The 20,777-nt window shown below is 41.5% G+C and overlaps 1 protein-coding gene and 1 long non-coding RNA gene across 2 annotated transcripts; both read left to right on the top strand.

The window, feature by feature from the left end:
- The first annotated feature begins 4,483 nt into the window (after nt 1–4,483).
- LOC109940861 (uncharacterized) lies at nt 4,484–4,911 on the top strand. The gene is made up of 3 exons (XR_002263574.2): nt 4,484–4,599; nt 4,685–4,778; nt 4,867–4,911. It is a non-coding gene; the product is annotated as an uncharacterized lncRNA (long non-coding RNA).
- Nucleotides 4,912–11,480: 6,569 nt separating this feature from the next.
- Nucleotides 11,481–12,655, top strand: LOC118472936 (uncharacterized). The gene is made up of 2 exons (XM_035960956.1): nt 11,481–11,499; nt 12,080–12,655. Exon 2 carries the CDS (start codon nt 12,086–12,088, stop codon nt 12,467–12,469), a length of 384 nt encoding a protein of 127 aa, XP_035816849.1. The 5' UTR covers nt 11,481–11,499; nt 12,080–12,085; the 3' UTR covers nt 12,470–12,655.
- The last annotated feature ends 8,122 nt before the right edge of the window (nt 12,656–20,777 follow it).

Here is a 20,777-nt window from a genome sequence, read left to right as displayed (position 1 = left end):
TTGAATTTTAGCCCGGCACCGGACTGTTCGGTGCACACCAGACAGCCACTGTTCACTGTCCTGTGCAACGTCAGAGCAATGGCTAGCTGTCAAAACTAGCCGTTAGAAGCGCACTGGACTTTCCGATGTGCCCATGCGTAGCAGCCTACAATAACGACTAGTTTTCATTGGTGGGTGTATTTATACCACCTCTACCATCCATAATAAGTGTCTTGCTGTCCCAACACACTTGTATTCATTGCTAGAGCATTGTAAGTCCACAAAGCATAGTGATGTGGTTAGCAAAATCATAATCCCATGTTAGGACCTCATTAGTGCGCATGAGAGCCACCTAGAGCACACACCACATGCATTAGGCTTCTCTTGGTCAAGTGAAGGTCTATGGCTTATTACTCTTGGTGATCGGTATAACCTAGATGGCTCGGTGGCGATTGGAGTTCGGTGATCACCCCATAGGATTTTTGGTAACCCGACTCAGAGATTGTACACGGTCGTGAGGGACCCACCGCGGTCGCTAGTAGTTTGGATGAAGTTGAGCTCATGCTTAGTGTTTAATCTTTTGTTAAAATTTTAGAAAAGCCCAATGACCCCCTCTTGGGTATCGTGATGCTTTAAATTGGTATCAGAGTCTTGTTGCTCGTAATTTAGCTTAACCACTAGAGTAACGATGTCCAGTGGGGATGGACCTCCTCTCGTCTTTGATTGTGAACATTTTCCTTATTGGAAAATTCGTATGGAAGCTTACCTAGAGGCTATAGACATTGGAGTCTACAATGCCGCCACCCAAGGGTTCCCCCAACCTAGAGATGCCACTAACCTTTTGGGTGATGAGAGCAATTATGAGAAATGGAACAAAAAGGCCAAAAACACTCTTTTACGGGTCTTTGCAAGGATGTGTTCAATAGAGTTAGAAATCATAAAAATGATCATGGTTTGTGGTTGGACATTTGTGCTCTACATGAAGGAACTAAGAGTGAGCGTGAGGAGAGATATCATATTGCTATGAGAAAGTTAAGTTCTTTTGAATTGCTTGCCAATGAAAATGCAAATGATATGTACTCATGATTTAATATTCTTCACTAGTAAGAATGTGATCATCAGTGACGATTTTCTAGTGACGCTGGTGACTTCAGTCACAGATTGATACATTTCTATGACCAAATTGATAGCTTCGTCAACAATTACAAGGGACGAAGATTAGACTTGAATATTAAAGAGGAAAATGAAAGGAACGTCATAGACGAAAATGAAAGGAACGTCACAGATTAATTTGGCTTGATCGGCTGACGTAATACTGAAATAAATTGGTCACAGATGAGTTTTAGTAAAAAACGGCCCACGTGTACACACGGCGTGGGATCCTTGGCCTACATGGGCCGCAGTTTTTTGGGACACAGCCCCCACCTGGCGACGCGGACCCGGCCCAGTACGAAGCGGCAGTTAGATATTTGGCAAAAAAAAGGTGCGTCGCGGAGCTTCAAACTAGGGACCTGTGGCTTGCGTTAAATCGTTGCTACCACCAGACTACGGACTTGTTCGTGTATATAAAGAAACTATCCTTTTATTAATGTGTTCCCATCTATCGTTATGTTAACAGGTTTTCCCAGCCGCCATTCTGCGATCTGCATGGTTCGCCTGTTCTGTTTTTTCCTGGTGCGATCTGCGCTTCTGCGATCGGCCGTCAGGTTACGGCACACAACGACGCCGGCGTCTGTCGTCGTCCGCTTGATCGGCAACTGGGTAGCGTCGCAGCGAACGAGCGATCTTGTCGCCTGATCCATTGATCCAACTGTGTTGGAAGAACGGCGTCGTCTGCAAACAGCGAGGCAGAGAAGCTTCGGGCGCGGCAAAGCAGCGGCGTCTTGCGCATAGCTACGGCGGGCGTGGACAGAACAGCGGCAGGGCGGGGAGAAAAGACAAGGTTTGATGTGTTGTGTTTTTGACAATAAGGTTCTATGTGCGTTTGAATTTTATTTCATATATGCATGTGTTTGATGTGGTTTTCAATTTTGTTCAATGTAATCATAGTTATGGAGTTAATGCAAGTTTTAATTTATTGTCAAAATAGATGGATAGAAGATGGGTTTATGGGAAACAATTCACACCTGCATATGTGAAAGGAGTTGAAGAGTTCATGAATTTTGTTACTGAAAGATACCCAGAAGACACAGACATTCGTTGTCCGTGCGTGAATTGTCTTAATCAAAGGTTGCGACCTCAGAGTGAAGTAGAAACTCATATACACATTTATGGAATGTCAGCTACATACACGAGGTGGATTCATCATGGGGAGTCGGCAGATACAGAAGTTGAGGGTATAGAGGAGGATGTCGAAGGATATGATAATGACTTTGGGATACATATGGATGTGGACGATGATGTTTACGATGATGATCATGGAGTACCTGAGATGATCGGTGAACTGTTTGCAGCGGCAGAGGCTGATGGAGAAGAGCCAAGATTTGCAGGAGTTCTTGGAGATTCAAAGAAGGCACTTAGTCCGGGTTCTAGCCATTCAAAATTTTCTTTTATGGTGAGGATGTTGTATATGAAGTCTCGTTATCGAATCAGCAATACAGCATTTTCAGCAATGATGAAGCTGATGTCCGATGGATACCCTAATAGTGAGTTGCCAAAATCATATAATGAGGCCATGAAATATCTTAAAGAATTGGGCCTTGGATACGAAAACATCCATGTGTGCAAGAACAATTGTGTGTTGTTTCGGAATGTTAATGCTAAATTGAATGAGTGCCCAGTATGCACGGAGTCTAGATGGAAAGATGAAACTGGTTCGAAGCGGGTTCCACATAAGGTTTTGAGGCATTTTCCACTGTTGCCAAGGTTGAAAAGAATTTTTGCTTCAAAACAAACTTCAGAGGAAACACAATGGCACAAGAAAGTGAGGAAGCCAGTCGCCAATGTGATGAGCCATCCAGCTGATGGGGAAGCGTGGAAGGACTTTGACCGAAAGTACCCAGGTTTTGCAAATGATCCGAGGAACCTGAGGCTAGCCTTAGCTACCGATGGATTCAATCCATTTGGAAACATGAGTACCCAGTACAGTATGTGGCCAGTGCTTGTGACACCGCTTAATCTCCCACCATGGGAATGCGTGAATCCAACAAACTGCTTTATGTCTTTACTCATCCCAGGTCCAAGATGTCCAGGAAAGGATTTTGATTTGTTCCTTGAGCCCCTAATTGAAGAACTGCTGAAGCTATGGAAGGGTGTCAAGACATATGATGCATGTACTGGTAGGAAGTTTGACCTTCGTGCTGCTGTACTATGGTGTATACATGATTATCCAGCGCTGGCCACGTTATCTGGGCGAACAACAAAAGGGTATTATGCATGTATTTATTGCGACAAGAATCCGTTGTCTATGGCAATAAGGAACAAGTTATGCTACATTGGACATCGTCGTTACCTTAAAAGGACACATTCATGGCGGAATAGCTTGGATTTCAATGGTAAGCGTGAAAACAAAGTTGTGCCTGGCAGGTTCACTGTGGATGAGGTCCTACAAGAGCTAGAGAAGGTGAAAGATGTCAGACCAGGGAAGCAGGCTGACATTACTGGAAATAAAAGGAAGCGTAGTAGTGACGGTCCAAAGATTTATAGCCGGAAATCTGGGTTGTGGCAATTGCCATATTGGAAAGATTTGATGCTTCCACATAATCTCGATGTGATGCACATAGAGAAAAATGTATGTGAAAATATTCTTTGCACACTACTTAGTATACCAGGCAAGTCCAAGGACACACATAATGCAAGGCTAGATTTGTATGATATGGGCATAAGACCTGAACTGCACTTGCAACAAGATGGCAACTCGGCCTGCAGGGCTCCACCTGCTCCATATGTGTTGGGGAAGGATCAGAAAGTCGAGTTTTGCAAGTTCCTCAAAGGTATCAAGTTTCCTGATGGATTTGCGGATAACCTAGCAAGATACATAAGTGAAGATGGTTCAAAGGTGGTTGGAAAACTGAAAACACATTCTTGCCACATACTCCTACAGAGAATCATAGCCGCTGGCCTTAGAGGACTGGTGAGGAAGGATGTATATGAAGCAATTGCAGAGCTGGGGACCTTCTTCAGGGAACTATGTAGTAGAAATCTACGGATAGATGTTGTGCAACGACTAAAAGGAGATATTCCATTGATCCTATGCAAGCTTGAGAAAATATTTCCACCTGCCTTCTTTGATGTCATGGTGCACTTGAGTGTCCATCTTCCCGATGAGGCAATGCTTAGAGGACCTGTTCAGTATGGATGGATGTACCCAATAGAAAGGCGACTAGGCACTTTGAAAAATTTTGTAAGGAACAGGGCTAGGCCGGAAGGATCAATTGCTGAGGCATATATGGCAAGTGATACCTTAACATTTTGTTCTAGGTACATGAAGGATGTTGACACTAGATTTAACCAGGATGATGATAGTGGTACAGAGATGCCATTGCCTAATGACATGTCTATTTTTAAGCATGGTGCTACTCTTGTTGGAGGTACTAAGACTGAGTACATTGATGATGCTACCATGAATAAGTTAGTTTGGTATGTGCTACATAATGCTGATGAAGTACAGGAATATTTGACGTAAGTTAGTTTGGTATGTGCTACATAATTTATGTTATGTTTATTAAATTTGCAAATATGCTTATGAATAAAGTATGCCATGCAGTCTGTACAGGGAGGAGCTATCGCAGCAAGGTGCACGTCCAAATGATGTTGATCGAATGGTTCAACAAGGATTTGCAAAGTGGTTTATGTCCCATGTAAGTCACTAAACTTTTATGTTATAGGTTTACTAAAGTTTTGGGTATGCATATGTAATTGCTCAGCTGAGTAATTTTGTTGCAACAGGTTGAGAAGAAGCGTAATGAGAATCCAGAATTGGTTAGCGAAGGACTGTGGGCACTGTCATGTGGCCCAGCTCGGCGAGTTAAGACTAGTACAGCTTGCAAGATTAATGGAGTGCGGTTTAGCACAGTGGATCGTGAGAAGTTCATGCAGACACAAAATAGTGGTGTAATGACTGAAGGTGAACATAATGGGGAGAACATAGATTTTTATGGTGTCCTTAAAGAGGTAATTGAGTTACAATATAACTCGAATTATCAAGTTCGTCGGTCGGTGGTTGTATTTCGATGCGATTGGTACAACCAAGTAGGAAAGACTGTGGGCATTCGAGATGACAGCCATTTCAAATCCATCAATGTGCAGTCATTTTGGTACAAGTCCGATCCTTTTATCTTGGCAGACCAAGCGAAAAAGATATTTTACCTGCAAGACACAACTCCACAATGTAAAGATTTCCGAGTTGTGCAGAAATTTGAGCATAGGAATATTTATGATGTGGCTGAAAAATATGAGGGCAATAATGATGTGCATCAGGATGATTATTGTTCTGATACAGACCATATAGTGCAAGAAGGTGATGATAATCAGGTTCTGCACAATGTTGAAGGTGGAGAAGCCAGTCTAATTGAAGGCAATTTAGAGGAACTAATAAGAAAAAAGAAGGAAGCTGCTATTATTCTTGAAGATAGTGAGGATGAGGAGGAAGATGATACAATGTTTCAATATTTTAATGATGGTGGCGATGACAACAATGATGACATGTCCATAGAAGATGAAGATGAGGATTTCTAGTATTGATAGTTGATTTATGAAGTGTTCAGTTCAGATTAGTACGGATAGATGATACAATGTATTTTCTGTATTTTCAGAACTGAATGTGTGTCTGAAATACTGAATTTGGGGTGAACTGAACTTGTGGTGAACTGAATGTGTATTAATCTGAACATCTGAGCAAGTTTTAATTTATTGTCAAAATTTAAGCTGGGTTTTAATCTGAAAATGCAGAACTCTGAACTGATCTCTGAAAATGAAATGACCATCTGGGCAGTTTAGAATCTGAACTTTGAACTGGGCAGTTTAGAATCTGATTGCTTTGAACTTTGAACTGGGCAGAGTTCTCAGATTGCTTGAACTGGGCAGTTTAGAACTCATTAGTTTAGAACTCATTAGTTTAGAATCTGAACTGGGCAGTTTAGAACTCATTAGTTTAGAATCTGAACTTTGAACTGGGCAGAGTTCTCAGATTGCTTGAGAATTTATGAACTTTGGCTGGTTTTGTGGATTTGAATCTGAACTTTGAACTTTGGACTGAGCTATATATCTCAGAGAACTGAACTTTGAACAAATAGATAACCAACAAATCTGAGCTGGTTTTTTGGATTTGAATCTGAACTTTGAACAAATAGATAACCAACAAATCTGAGCTAGTTTTGTGGAATTGAATCTGAACTTTGAACAAATAGATAACCAACAAATCTGAGCTGGGCAGCAATCTGAACTGGGCACCAATCTGAACTGGGCAGCAGAGTTTACTCTGAACTGAACAATCTGAAAATGCAGACTCTGAACTGGGCGTTCGGTTACATCCTGGACAGAGAACAGTTTATGCTTAAATATAAATGCGCTCTGTTACTAACGAACAAACGTGACTAGTCCAATGGTAACTCCTTGCTGCTGTGACCCTCGCGTCTTGTGTTCGAGCTTTGGGATAGGTAGGTTTTTTTTGTTTTGTTTACATTTTTCAATCATTTTCGAATTTTTCTTTTATTTATTTACATGTATAGCACCTGTTTCTCCAAATCATTTCAACCTTTTTTTGGGGTGTTAATGGAGGTGTACCATGATGTTTTGTGCCGGTGCAATTTTTAGAACTAGTTTAACTATTAATGTAAGTATTTGTTATTTTACTAAAGAATAAGTGCTAAAAAACCTTAGGTAGCTAGAAAAATCTATAAACTTGCATGTACACTTCATTTTGGTGTACAATGTTGACAAAAACATGCAATTTGTTCTGACAAAGTGGTGACATACATCCTACAAAAATGCATACAACCCTCATATAAGGCTAATTACTAAGTGAGACATGTTCATGCTTGTGATGGATCTATACTACCACTTTCTCCAAATCATTTTAAACTTTAATGGCATGTTTATTGAACCAACCTATGATGTTGTGTGCAGTTATGCATTTTTCAGACCTAGTTTACTAATTACTGTAATTATTTGTTGTATTTCGTAAATATATTTGTTACAATACCATAGCCTAGCTAGAAAACTCTAAAAACTTGCATGGACCATTCATTTTGGTGTACAATGTTCACAAAATAGTTTCAACTCATTCGGACAAAGTGGTGACACACATCCTAAGAAAGGCATACATCTCTCATACAAGGCTAATTACTAAGTGAGACATGTTCATGCTTGTGATGGATCTATACTACCACTTTCTCCAAATCATTTTAAACTTTAATGGAATGTTTATTGAACCAACCTATGATGTTGTGTGCAGTTATGCATTTTTCAGACCTAGTTTACTAATTACTGTAATTATTTGTTGTATTTCGTAAAGATATTTGTTACAATACCATAGCCTAGCTAGAAAACTCTAAAAACTTGCATGGACCATTCATTTTGGTGTACAATGTTCACAAAATAGTTTCAACTCATTCGGACAAAGTGGTGACACACATCCTAAGAAATGCATACATCTCTCATATAAGGCTAATTACTAAGTGAGAGATGCTATTGCAAGTGAGAGATGTATAGTACCACTATTGCAAAAATATTTCAAAATATTATAACATGATCATAAACCCAACTAATGTGTCTATGAATAGATAATTGCAAAACAAAACATAGAGATAAATAAAAAACAAAGAATTAATATAAAATGGTATGCAAAACACAAAAAAAGTCTCCTTGCAGGCGCTTGAACCTTGGAGCTCGGCCTTGTAGTTAGCAAGTCAAACCATTGGGCTATGCACGTGTTTTCGACATATACCCAGCGCTAGTATACTTAAACGCATTAGACTCCGCATTGCCAAACACATTGGGCGCCAAAAACATTTTCGCCGTCGTCACTAAAACAGACTCCGCTCTCATCCTCTATCTCCCGCACTCCTCTTATTTCTCCCCCACTCTTCTTTCTCCCCCACTTCTCCAAACCTAATCGCCACCGCCGGGACACGACGGTTGTCGACGACCTGCCCCCTCGACCAGGAACCTCACCGCCGCCGCTGGGACACATCCGCCGTCGACGACCTGCCCCCTCGACCAGGTACCTCACAGCCGCCCCCTTACCTCTAATCGCGTCGATGAGCTGCGTCGGCGCCGACTTCACTCGCCGCATCCCGCTCTATCTCATTGCCATCCGCATTTCTCTCGCCCCTTCCACCTAACACGCCCCATCCACATTGCTCTCGCTAACCCCTAAACCCTAACATCGCTGGATTTGGGTCATCGCAGACGACCTTGATGGTGAACAAAAGGAGGCACAGAAGTCAGAAAGGTCCAACCCCTAAACCCTAAGCATCGCTAGATTTAGTTTAATTATTCATTCGTTGTTATCAGAGATATTGTATATTGATTTATGTAATCATTGTGCACTCATACAGTTGTGTTTGGTTCCTTACATTGTGTTATATGCAGTCACATCCATGTTTTAGTAGAGAACTTATGTTTCTAGTACTGGTAGACAAGGTTCAAGAAAGCGCGATTAGGCGTGCGATTAGGCGCGGTTAAGCGCTGCGCAGAGGGTCAACGCATCGCTTACCTACTAAGCGGGCAATTAAGCGCTGGCCCTGCTTAATCGTGCCCATTCGGCATGTTTAAGGGAGTAGAGGAGGGAGAGGAAGAGGAGGAACACCTCCGGGGTCAATCCAGCAGGCAGCAAATCGACGGATCAACGAGAGAGAGAGAGAGCGGACGGACCTACGATGGCTGCAGGCAGCAGATTGGTGAGAGAGAGGCGGAGCGGCTTCACGGTAGAGGTGAAGATCGCACGAGGGAGGAGAGGCTTCGGGAGAGGGACCCGGAGAGCGTACGGCACGGAGGAGGATAGGCTTCGGGAGAGGGAGGCGGAGAGCACAGGGCGGCGGCGCGGGGCGTGGAAGGAGGCAGCAGAGTACTAGGTCATCACGGGAGAGGGGTTTTGCGTTGAGCCTCCTGGCAGGTGGGCCTAGTGGGCTGCAGACTCATGAAGAGAGGAGGTGGGGGTTAAGGGCTGCTGCAGGGTGGCCCAATATCATGTATTTTTTTCTTTTTTTAACAAAAATGATTAAGCACGATTAATCACGCTTAAGCATTTTCACCACCATACCGCTCGCTCAGCGCTTAGTGCTTTCTTGAACCTTGCTGGTAGAAAGAGATGAGAATATCTTCACTTTTTTTGTTCATCAGCTTGTGTAAATCTACATCGCCTAATCAATGTACTAGCTAGTACTTTGAACATTGTTTAAGCCTGCATAAAGATTTCCACAACCAAACAGGGGAAACACTACAGTTACAGTGCAACCACAATTATGAACTTGCACAATCATAACCAAGCTTCATAATGACTGAATCTACACATCTTATCTATTTGCTTTTAGTCAAATCCTTCCCTGCAAATAGTAGTACCTCTTAGCTTTTAGTAAAATCCTTTACATTATCTAATACACACAGTATGCTTGTTCTTATCTATCTTGCAAGTAGTTCAACATGAGCGAACTGCTTATGAGAGAAGACGGGATAAACAAGTGGAGGAGAATATAAAGAAGATGCAAGATTTGGGTCTGAACAAATATACTTCTGTTCTAAATAATTCTGTCTCACCATCTGCATCAACAAAGGGGAAACATGCAGCAAACAAGATAAATAATAGTTCAGATTCGGATTCATATGTCTCTTTCTATCTCCTTGACGATGATGATCAAGGAGATACTGATGATGACAGTGAATATTATGAGCAGCCAAAACCCCTGGCAATGAAGGTGCTCCTTCTATCTTCAAAGTAGTGGATGCCAAATAGTTGCATTGCATTTCAATGTTTTTTATCTGGTGTTTAATATATGCTCATGCCTTTAGATTCATATTCTTTATTTCATACCTCTTAATTAATATATGGTCTTGCTTTTAAATGCACATGACTATTTTTTTGTGGACAGTATCCTAGAAGAGGTAGAAACACAACCCTTGCTTCAAAGAAGAAGATAGACCCCAACATGGCTCCAGGCATTAGGTTCAGCAAGAGAGTGAGGGCAGGTGCACAACCAGAGGAGCAATCTTCAAAAAGGTTTCACTCTACAGAGACAGATGGCCACAATGTACAGGAACCAACAGATGGAAATGATCACATACCAAACAGCCCTACTACACCTGGACTTGCTGATCATTTCAGCAGAGCTGCAGAGGAAGCCATGGCATCTGCTGCTCATGACAGTACAGGTGATGCTGAAGGCAACAACCGTACTACACCTGGACTTGCTGATCATTTCAGCAGAGCTGAAGAGGAAGACATGGCATCTGCTGCTCATGACAGTACAGGTGATGCTCAAGCCAATGTAGCTAGAGATGAAGAAACTGAAGGCAAGTTCTATTTTTCAGTCAAATAAGGCATCTCTTTTGCTGATTTGCATGAAACAAAACAATTTCATTATTCAATAAAAGCGAATTATATTTTGTAGCTCCTACACAGCGAGCACCAAGGAGACCCAGGGCAGCAACCAAGGGAAAACAACTAGACAGGATGACTAAAGTTATGCAAAGGAGACTGCCCATAGCTGTTGAGGAAGGCAAAAAAAGGCCACATGAACCTGTTCAAGCTGCCAAGTTTGCATCAGAGGCTGGCATCATTATTCGGGAAACCATGCCTATCCTAACTCGTTGGAAAGATTACAAGGACGACCAGAAATACTACAATAGCTTTGTGTCACAGCTAAATGTAAGTGCATTACTGATTCTATGGTTCACTTGTATACTGCTTAACCTGAATTGACTAACTATGGAATTGTCATATGCATAGGGGCGCTTGTCCGTTAACACTGAGGACAACGCAACAAAGGAAGCTTGCACCGATATGCTACGCTCTGCGGTAAAAAACCAGCGTTATCGGCTCAAGCAGAAATACATCAATGGTGTACCTGCAAATGAGATTAGCACAACTTCTCCTGTATCTTACATGACTGATGAACAGTGGAGGGCATTAGTTGCAAAGTGGTCTGATCCAAAGAACATGGTATGGGTATCTTGTCATATATTGTTCTTTCACTATGCGTTTGCAAAGGATCTTCGCATATTGAACCTATGATCTAATCTGACATGTTCATTCTCTTGTAGGAAATAAGTGAAAAGAACAAGCAGAACCGCAGTCAAGTAAAGTTTCATCAGGCTACGGGTTCTCGCTGCTATGTGGCACACTTACATGCATATGTAAGTAACTATTACCTTGTACTACTACCTGCACTTTTGCACTCAACTTCTATTGCATTTGATCTGAGCAAACTTCGCTGTGATTGTTTATCCACGAAACAGAAGCAGAAGAGAAACCGAGAAGAACCCAGCTTAGACCAGACTGAAGAACTAGATGCGGTGGACGCCTTCAAGACCTGTCATACCAGCTCCAAACGTGGCCCGAGTGAACCGGCAAGAGAAGCACTTGTAAGTTCATTTGTTTTCTTTATTTAGTGTAATTTTTATGAGATCATATGAGGGAGGCTGGCTGTGGGTCGATGGAACGAAGGGGAGTGAGATCGATGAGTGAGATCGCTTGTCCCATCCCAGGGGAGTTCAGATCATAGTCTATTTTGTCTGCCATTTGTCTGCCATCAAATTTCTGAAATGAAAGTAAATATCATAGTCTATTTTTTGTAGGACCCGTGCACTAGAAATGTATAGGTTTTAGAGTCTTTGTTAAGCAAATCTGCTATAATTTGTAACTGTTTTCACATTATTTTTCATAGTCTATTTATAGAGTCTTTCAAATGTATAGCTTTTAATTTGCCATCAAATGTATAGCTTTTAAGCAAATCTGCTATAATTTGTAACTGCTATAATCTGCTATAATTTGCCATCAAATGTATAGCTTTTAGAGTCTGTCAGTCTATTTTTCATAGTCTTTGTTAATGCCTTGTAGGACCCGTGCACTAGAAATGAAAGTCACTGTTTTCACATTATTGTCAGCATCTTGCTGTTGCTCATTAGCAATAACATGTAACTGTTTCTGTCCATGATATTTCAGTCTCATATGGAGGCTTTGAGGGCTGAACCTGTTGCTGAAGGTGAGATGCCAGCATCCAGTGTGCACCTTGTGTCGAAGGTGCTGTCCCAGAGCAGCTCACACCAATTCCTGAAAAGCGTCGGCATCAAAACATCGGCAACCTCCAAGGCTTCATCATCAAATCATAGTGAGCTTCGGGAACAACTTGCAGCTGAAGCGACGGCTGCTGTTCAAGGTGAACTCGACCAGCTCAGGAAGAAATGTGAAGAAGCTGAGGAACAGCAGGCGAGGACACAAAGGGAGTTGGAGGAGTACAAGAAGATAACAGAGAAGAACAGCAAGGAGATGGAGGAGACCAATGTGCTCATCAAGAAGCTCTTGTCCTTGCATGGTAACTCTTCTTCGACATGAGGGCTGCTAGTCAGAGCTGCTGTTTTTGGCCTGTTCTTTGACATGAGGGTACCCAAAAACTCTAGTTGCTCGTGGGTGTCAACTTTTGATTATATGCTGTTATGTTTGTGCAAACTCAACTGAAATGTGAACTCAAGTGGTGATGCTATGAACTGAGTTTAGTGTTGTCCACTTAGTTTGTATGCGCACTGGAATGCTAGTTGTATTCATCTATGGAATATGGAATTGTGTGCTCATTCCTCTGTTCTAGTATATTTTGCAATTTCCAATAAAATTATTCTCTGCACATCTGTGACCAAACTGGTGGCATATAATAAAACATATGCCACGTCAGCTGCCACTGTACTAGCCACGTCAGCGTTACGTCAGCGCTGACGTCAGCTGCCACGTCACTATCCACGTCAGCGCTGACGTCATACGCATCAGCACCTTCCAAACGGCTGGTAATGACCAAACCACGGCTCTATCTGTGACGATACCTTACCGTCACAGCAACCAAACGGCGTTAACAACGCCGTCAGTTTGCTCGGGCAGACGACGCATTATGACGGAAAAGTGTCTTCCTCTATGACCACAACTGATCGTCATAGCATGCATTCACTTCCATGACAACGCGACTTTCGTCACAGAATGTATACACATCGATGACGAAACTGAGTAGTCCGTCACAACACAACAAATGTGACGCGACCCCTATGACCAAATCGAACTCGTCACAAATTCGTCACAAACCTTACTCTGTGACGATATATACACATGCAGTGACGCAATACGAACGTCATCGATGATAAGATCTCTACTAGTGCTTGTAGATGAAGTGAATGGCTTGGGACTCACTCAAATCTCTCAACTGGATGTCGTGAGGAAAATTCTTAGTGTCTTGCCAATTCAGAAGTATGGCCACATTGTCAGTGTGGTACACCAAATGGATCTTTCCACCACTAGACCAACTCAAATATTCGAAAAGATCAATGCTCATGAAATGTATATGCACATCAATGACAAAGTTGGGTCTTACTCCAAAAAGAAAGACTTGGCTCTCAAAGCTAGTCAAGAGAGGAAAGGCAAGACCAAAATTCAAGTTGAAGAAGAGTCCTCAAGTGATGATGACATTGATACAGATATTGCCTTGATGGTGAGAAAGACAACAAAGATGTTAAAGAAACTTAATCGAGAAGGCATCAAATTTGATTCATGGAAGAAAAGTTTTTCTCTAGCAAGGGAAAGGCAATCTTCGAGATGGATTGCTACAATTGTGGAGAACTTGGCCATCTTGCTCATCAATGCAACAAGCCCAAGAAAAACAAATTCAAGGGCAAGAAAGATGATGAAAGTGATGATGAGAAGAAGGAAAAGAAGTTCTTCAATAATAAAGAAGGAAAGAACAAGAGGTTTCACAAAAAGGAGAATGGGAAAGCATACATTATTGGTGATTGGCTCACTAACATTGAATCCTTAGGTGAATCTTCTTCAAATGAAGAAGAAGATGATGAAAAGGTCACCACCATCACCGAAGATTTCTCTTCACCACCATCATAACCTTCATCTACTACACACTTATGCCTCATGGCTAAGGGTGAACGGAAGGTACAAAATGAAAATGTCATTGTTGAAGATTGTGATAGTGATAGTGATGACGAATATGCTTCCCCTACTTACGATGAATTAGCGGACTTGCTTAAAGAATACACTCAAATCATTAAAAAGTCCAAATCTAAATGTGATAAGCTAAAAGATGGAAATGAGTTCTTAATTGCTAAGTATGACATAGTTGTTAAAGCTAGTGAGGAAATGAAGGAAGAAAACAAAACTATGTCATCCTCTAGAAATGAGCTCAAGACCTCCCTTAAAGATACTAAAGAAAAATGTGAAAAATTAAGTGAAGCAAATAGGGAGCTAAAAGATAGGGTTGTCAAGATAAAAGAAGATTACACAAAAATTAAAATTGATCATGACAATCTTCTTGTTGCAAATGAGCGTTTATCTTTTGATACACGTGAGGCTATTAACCCTGATGTTAAGCTTGATGTAGTAGCCTCATGTGATGATTTGAGCAATGTTGATAAATCTAGTCTTCATGATGATTTGGTTGAAAAACTTGAAGTCATGACACTAGAGAACCAAAAATTAAAGAAGTACTTGACTGATGTAACCACCAAGGGAAAATTTGCCATAGAAAGTAATGATTTTAATAATGAGTTGGTATTGGACAATGAGAGGCTTAGGGAATAAATCAAGAAACTCAAACTTGAGAAAGAAAATCTTGCCACTAGTGTGCAAAAATTCGACAAGGGTCAATACCTCCAAAATGAGCTCCTCATGAACACAGTCATGAAAAATAACAAGAGTGGTATTGGATACAATCCATTTGTTCAAAAGAAAGCAACAAATCATAACAAGGCTAAGAAAACTCCTAGGCCTATCAAATTTTATGAGTGTGGAAAAGAAGGACACTTTGCTCACAATTGCAAAGCCACACCACCAACTCCCTTGCCAAAGCACTCAAGATCTTTTGCATTCAATGCTCACTATGTGCTTAGAAAAGTTGCAAATGGGAAGGTCAAAGTAACATTCTTAGGTCCACCAAGCAAGAGTAGACCTAGACAAATTTGGGTTGGAAAGTCCTTGATTGAGAAAGTTACAGGCCCTATGCAAGATAGGATCCCTAAGATTGAAGCTTGATTTATCTATGCATGTAGGTGAACTACAAGACCGGTGGGAGCCATTGTGTAATTGACAGTGGATGCACTCAACATATGACTGATAACCCACAGATGTTCACCTGATTAGATGAAGATGTTGATGAACAAGATAAAATTACATTTGGAGATAATTCAAAAGGAAAAGTTAAAGGGCTTGGCAAGGTGGCAATATCAAACGATCTTTCAATTTCAAATGTTCTCTTGGTTGCACCATTGAGTTTTATTTTGCTATCAGTCGGTCAGCTATGTGATCTTGGCCTTCAATATTTATTCACTCCGTCAGAGGTTGTTGTGTCTAAAATGGATGATGAGTCAGTGATATTCAAAGAATTTAGATATAGCAACCTATATTCAGTGGATTCCTCTTCTAAAGATGTTAACCTAAGGACTTGCCTCTTCACCAAAGCATCTCTTGGATGGCTATGGCATGGAAGGCTGACACATGTTAGAATGAGCACACTCAAGAAGATTCTAAAGAAAGACATGGTTAGAGGATTGAAGGATTTTGTATTTGAAAACGACAAATTTTGTAGTGCATGTCAAGTTGGAAAGCAAGTTGGTAACACTCATCCTACAAAAGCTTTTATGTCAACATCAAGGCCACTAGAGTTACTTCACATGGATTTATTTGGACCAACAACTTATGCTAGTACTAGTGGTAACCTTTATTGTCTGGTTATTATTGATGATTTTTCAAGATACAATTGGGTGTTCTTTCTTCATGACAACTCTGAGGTTGCATCAATCTTCAAGAAGTTTGCCAAGAAAGCTCAAAATTATTTTGACTGCAAAATCAAGAAAATCGAAAGTGATAAAGGAAAAGAATTTGATAACACCAACATTCATGAATATTGTGATTAAATTGGGATCAAGCATGAAGTTTCTACAACATACACACCTCAACAAAATGGAGTTGTAGAAAGAAAGAATAGAACCTTGATCACTCTTGCAAGAACAATGATAGATGAGTATAACACACCGGACAAGTTTTGGGCCGAGCCTGTCAACACTGCTTGCTATGCATCAAATAGGTTGTTTCCTTACATGTTACTTGAGAAGACTCCCTATGAACTGCTAAATGGGAAAAGGCTAGATGTCTCCTTCCGGGTGTTTGGATGCAAATGGTACATCTACAAGAAACGCCATCACCTAGGGAAGTTTCAAAGACGTTGTGACATTTGTTTCTTACTTGGCTATTCATCAAAATCCAAAGTATATTGAGTATTCAATCATGCCACTGGCGTGGTGGAAGAAACAAATGATGTGGAATTTGATGAGACTAATGGCTCCCAAGGAGCACTTGAAAATCTTGATGATGTAGGTGATGAACCACTATGAAGAATATGGCAATTGGAGCTATCAAACCAAAAGAAGACGAAGATGAGGTGCAAGATATCAACATGCCTTCTTCATCAAATGTACCACAAGATGATGAAAAAGATGAGAGGCATGCAAATGAATATACATTTGTCTCTCATGAACAAGCAATGGTACAAGCCGAAGATATTGATGCTCCATGATCTTCTTCCCAAGTGGTTGACAAAAGGAATTCATCACTACTACAATGACATCCACAAGATCTCATCACTGGGAATCCTTCAAAAGGGGTTATTACTCGTTCACAAAAATATGCTTCATTTATTGAACATCACTCCTTTGTTTCTTGTGTTGTGTCTACTTGTATAGATGAGGCTCTACAAGATTCGAACTAGGTGAATGCCATGCATGAAGAATTAAACAACTTCACCTAGAATCAAGTCTGGACCCTTGAGAAGCCTCTACAAGATACAAGAGTCATTGGATCAAAATGGGTGTTCCAAAACAAACAAGATGATCAAGGGGTAATTGTGCGAAACAAGGCAAGACTAGTTGCAAAGGGGTTCTCTCAAGTTGAAGGCTTGGACTTTGGAGAGACCTTTGCATCGGTTGCTCGACTTGAAGCCATCCGAATCCTTCTTGCATATGCATCCTGCTATGACATTAAATTATATCAAATGGATGTAAAAAGTGCATTTTTAAATGGCTTCATAAATGAACTTGTACATGTTGAGCAACCCCTCGGGTTTGAAGACCCTAGATATCCTAATCATGCTTACAGGTTGTCCAAGGCGCTATATGGACTAAAGCAAGCTACAAGGGCTTGGCATGAGCGTCTTCGTGACTTCCTCATTGAGAAGGGCTTCAAGATCGGGACTGTCGACGCCACATTATTCACTAAGAAGCATAACAATGATATTTTCATTTGCCATTGTTGGTGGCCTTCCTCTTCCGAAGGTCCTCAAAAATGTGACTAACCATATGTTTTCAGCATGATTATGAATAGTTACAGGAAGCTTCGGCTTTGGGATGAAAAACTTCTCTTATGATGGAATGAAGGAGAGAAAGGACGTCCTGATTGGGGTCCAGCGGCTGCAGAGTGGCAGCCCCTGTTGCTGAAGCTTTTTTCGGCGGCATGACGAAGGTGATGCTTGCCGAAGGTGTTCAAAGCTCAAGAAATGGAAGTGAGTTCACCGGAGGTGGGCGCCAATGTTGGGGACTTGTTCTCAAATGCTATGAATTAAGAACAAGGCAACATAAAATGTTAAATATCAAAGCCCTTCGTCCTTCGAAGCATTATTTCCCCTTGGATATAATGGATTTCGGACGAAGGTTATGAAGGTCACACCTTCATAATCATAATAAAAGATAAGAAAGATTTATGCATAAAACAAGGAGAATAACATGATTACTTTGAACATTATTATTAATTTATTTCTATTTATTTTACTTATATAAATGACAATAAATTACAAATGTACCTTCGGCTTGAAGGAAAGTAAGGGTACAAGCGTGATGCCAATGCCAAGTCAGCGTGAACAGTACGGGAGTACTGTTCATCTATTTATAGGCACGGGACGCAGCCCATGTAAAATTACATTAATGCCCTTTGCTTTTATCAATAACTCTATAGTAATTCTCCGAGGTCTAATTTGGATTTTCATCTTTAAGTCGGTTCCCCTTTTCTGCTGTCATGCCGAAGCTTTTCTATACATAGCTTCGTGACCGTTTCATCCTTCGTCATGATCGTCTTCCATTTCAGTCAAGCTTCGTCTTGACCATGCTCTTGTATACCCGCAACCTGATTCCGAAGATACTTGCTCGCATACTTGGAAAACATTGTCAAATTATGTTTTTGAGGACCTTCGGAAGCCGAAGGCCCCCAACAGCAATGAAGCTAAAAGCCAAGGACCTTCGACTTAACATATTGACGAAGCTCAAGCATGATGACGATTGAAAGGGGCTAAAGACCTTATAGTCCTCAATAATTCATGTTAGGATTATAGGCAGTTACCAGGGATATAAATGTAATTTTATCCGGGCTGCGTCCCATGCCTATAAATAGATGAACAGTAGCACCGTACTGTTCACGCTGGATTGTAATCGCTCTCGTGCCATTCTCGCTCTCTCACCTTTTGGCAAGCCGAAGGTACCATTGTAATATGAATATTGTTAATGCTTATTCATGTTTAGTGAAGATAATAATAGATGAATCATTGATATATAACAATTATTATCTTCATTCTTCTGCATTCCTTCACTTTCTTATTTATACTCATGTTTATATGATAAAATGATGAAGGTGTGTCTTTCATGACCTTCATCTGAAGATCATTATATCCGAAAGGAAATAGTGCTTCAAAGGACAAAGGTCTTTAACCATTAACAATTGTGTTGCCTTGTTCTTATTTATAGCATTTCAGAACAAGTGACTAACATTGGCGCCCTCCGATGAACTCACTTCCAGAAACCTTCGGCAAAACATTCACCTTCGACATGCCACCGAAGAAGGCAACGGTGCCAGGGGCTGCCCTACAGCCACTGGACACAAACCAGGATGCACTCTCTCTGCGAGAGGCCAGGAGCCAAAAGAGAAAGGCCACCAGCCCAACTCTTCAAGAGGAGCAGATTGACCAGGAGACGAGGGATTTAGAATCAATCCACCAGCAAGTGCAAAGGAAAAAGGAGAAGATGCTTCGTCTTACTGATCTTCAGAAGAAGATTGACGAAGCCGCTGAGGAAATGCGTCATCTTACTCAAGATGACCAGGACCGAAGGCCTCAGCACAGGGAGCTTCATTAGGAGAGTTCATTCAACGAAGATGAGTGGTACGATGACTTTCATCATGGTAACTTTACTTTTGATGATGCTTCTCCTCTAGCAGCAGAATTGCAGGCTACTCCATGGCCACAATCCTACAAGCCACCATAGTTGCCCATGTATGATGGGCACTCAGATCCAAAGAAATTCTTGATGAACTACGAGGCAACAATATCCTCGTATGGGGGCAACGCTGCTCTCATGGCGAAGTCCTTTGTCATGGCAGTCCGAAGCGTGGCCCAAACATGGTACTCCTCCCTTCGGCCAAGAACAATTACATCATGGCAGAAGCTCAAGGATATGCTAGTCACCAGTTTCCAAGGGTTTCAGACGAAGCCAGTTACTGCTCAGGCCTTGTTCCAATGCACGCAAGACCATGAGGAGTATCTTCAGGCGTATGTCTGAAGGTTTTTGCGTCTGAGAGCACAAGCGCCCATAGTGCCCAATGAAATTGTCATTGAGGCCATGATCAAAGGACTTTGGCAAGGACCTACGGCTCAATATTTTGCCAGGAAGCCTCCACAAACCTTGGAGAAGCTCCTTCAGAAGATGGATGAGTACATCCGTGCCGACAATGATTTTCGCCAAAGAAGGGAGGAAGCCTACAGGTTTTCTGAAATGACTAGGGGCTTCGGAGGGAGACTTCATCCCAGGCATGTCCGATCAATTCATAACTCCAATGCTAATGATGAAAGGGCCAGCAATGTTCAGCATAGCCATCACAGTTCTCAGTCTTCGAGCATGCAACATACTTCTTTCAGACCACCAGCTCCGAGAGGCAGAGGAGGAAGGAGTTTCAGTGGAGGAAGGTTCGGCAATCAACCCAGAAAGTTGTACTGCCTTTTTTTGTGGCGAGGACAAAGGCCACACAACAAGAACATGCCAGGTCACAATTCAGAAGCAAAACGAAATTACTGAAGCCAAGGCGTGGTAGAGTCAGCCGAAGCAAGTCCTCCACACTGATTCGTGTTATTCTCCATACATCCCAGAATATGTAGGCAATCAACAACCTACGGCTTCTGTTGCTTTGGTAAGCCATTCTCGAGCTTCCTGGCCTCAGTTGCCACCACCACCACCGCTAGTCCACAATCAGCAGCCAGAAGGGCGCAATCATACTCAGCAACAACGCGACCTTCGGAAGGAGTCCGAAGCTTGCACAGTTAACAACACTGTGCCTAAATCGAAGCATATTTACTAAAAGGACTATAGTGGCTCAGCCAAGGAATATGTTAATCTAATGTATCTTAACTTTTTCTGCCATTATATTTTCTTGAAAGAAAAACAATACAGGAGGGATTAATTTCCAACTTGATGTAATAATATTGTCGTTACTCCATCAAGTGTGACAGCATTAAATTTTGAAGCTGTAAAGTCGTTCCTAAGGGAGCGCAGAGTAAGATCTGAAGCTCAAAAGTCGTTTCTAAGGGAATGCAGAGCCAAAATGCCACCTAAGTAAAAGGTGAAGAAGC

This window comes from Zea mays, chromosome 7, assembly GCF_902167145.1.
Source record: "Zea mays cultivar B73 chromosome 7, Zm-B73-REFERENCE-NAM-5.0, whole genome shotgun sequence".
NCBI lineage: Eukaryota > Viridiplantae > Streptophyta > Magnoliopsida > Poales > Poaceae > Zea > Zea mays.
This window is presented reverse-complemented; position numbering and strand designations above follow the sequence as displayed.

What these genes read in the sequence shown, in the direction of transcription:
- LOC118472936 (XM_035960956.1), top strand. Translation starts at nt 12,086, where the DNA reads ATGGAGGCTTTGAGGGCTGAACCTGTTGCTGAAGGTGAGATGCCAGCA.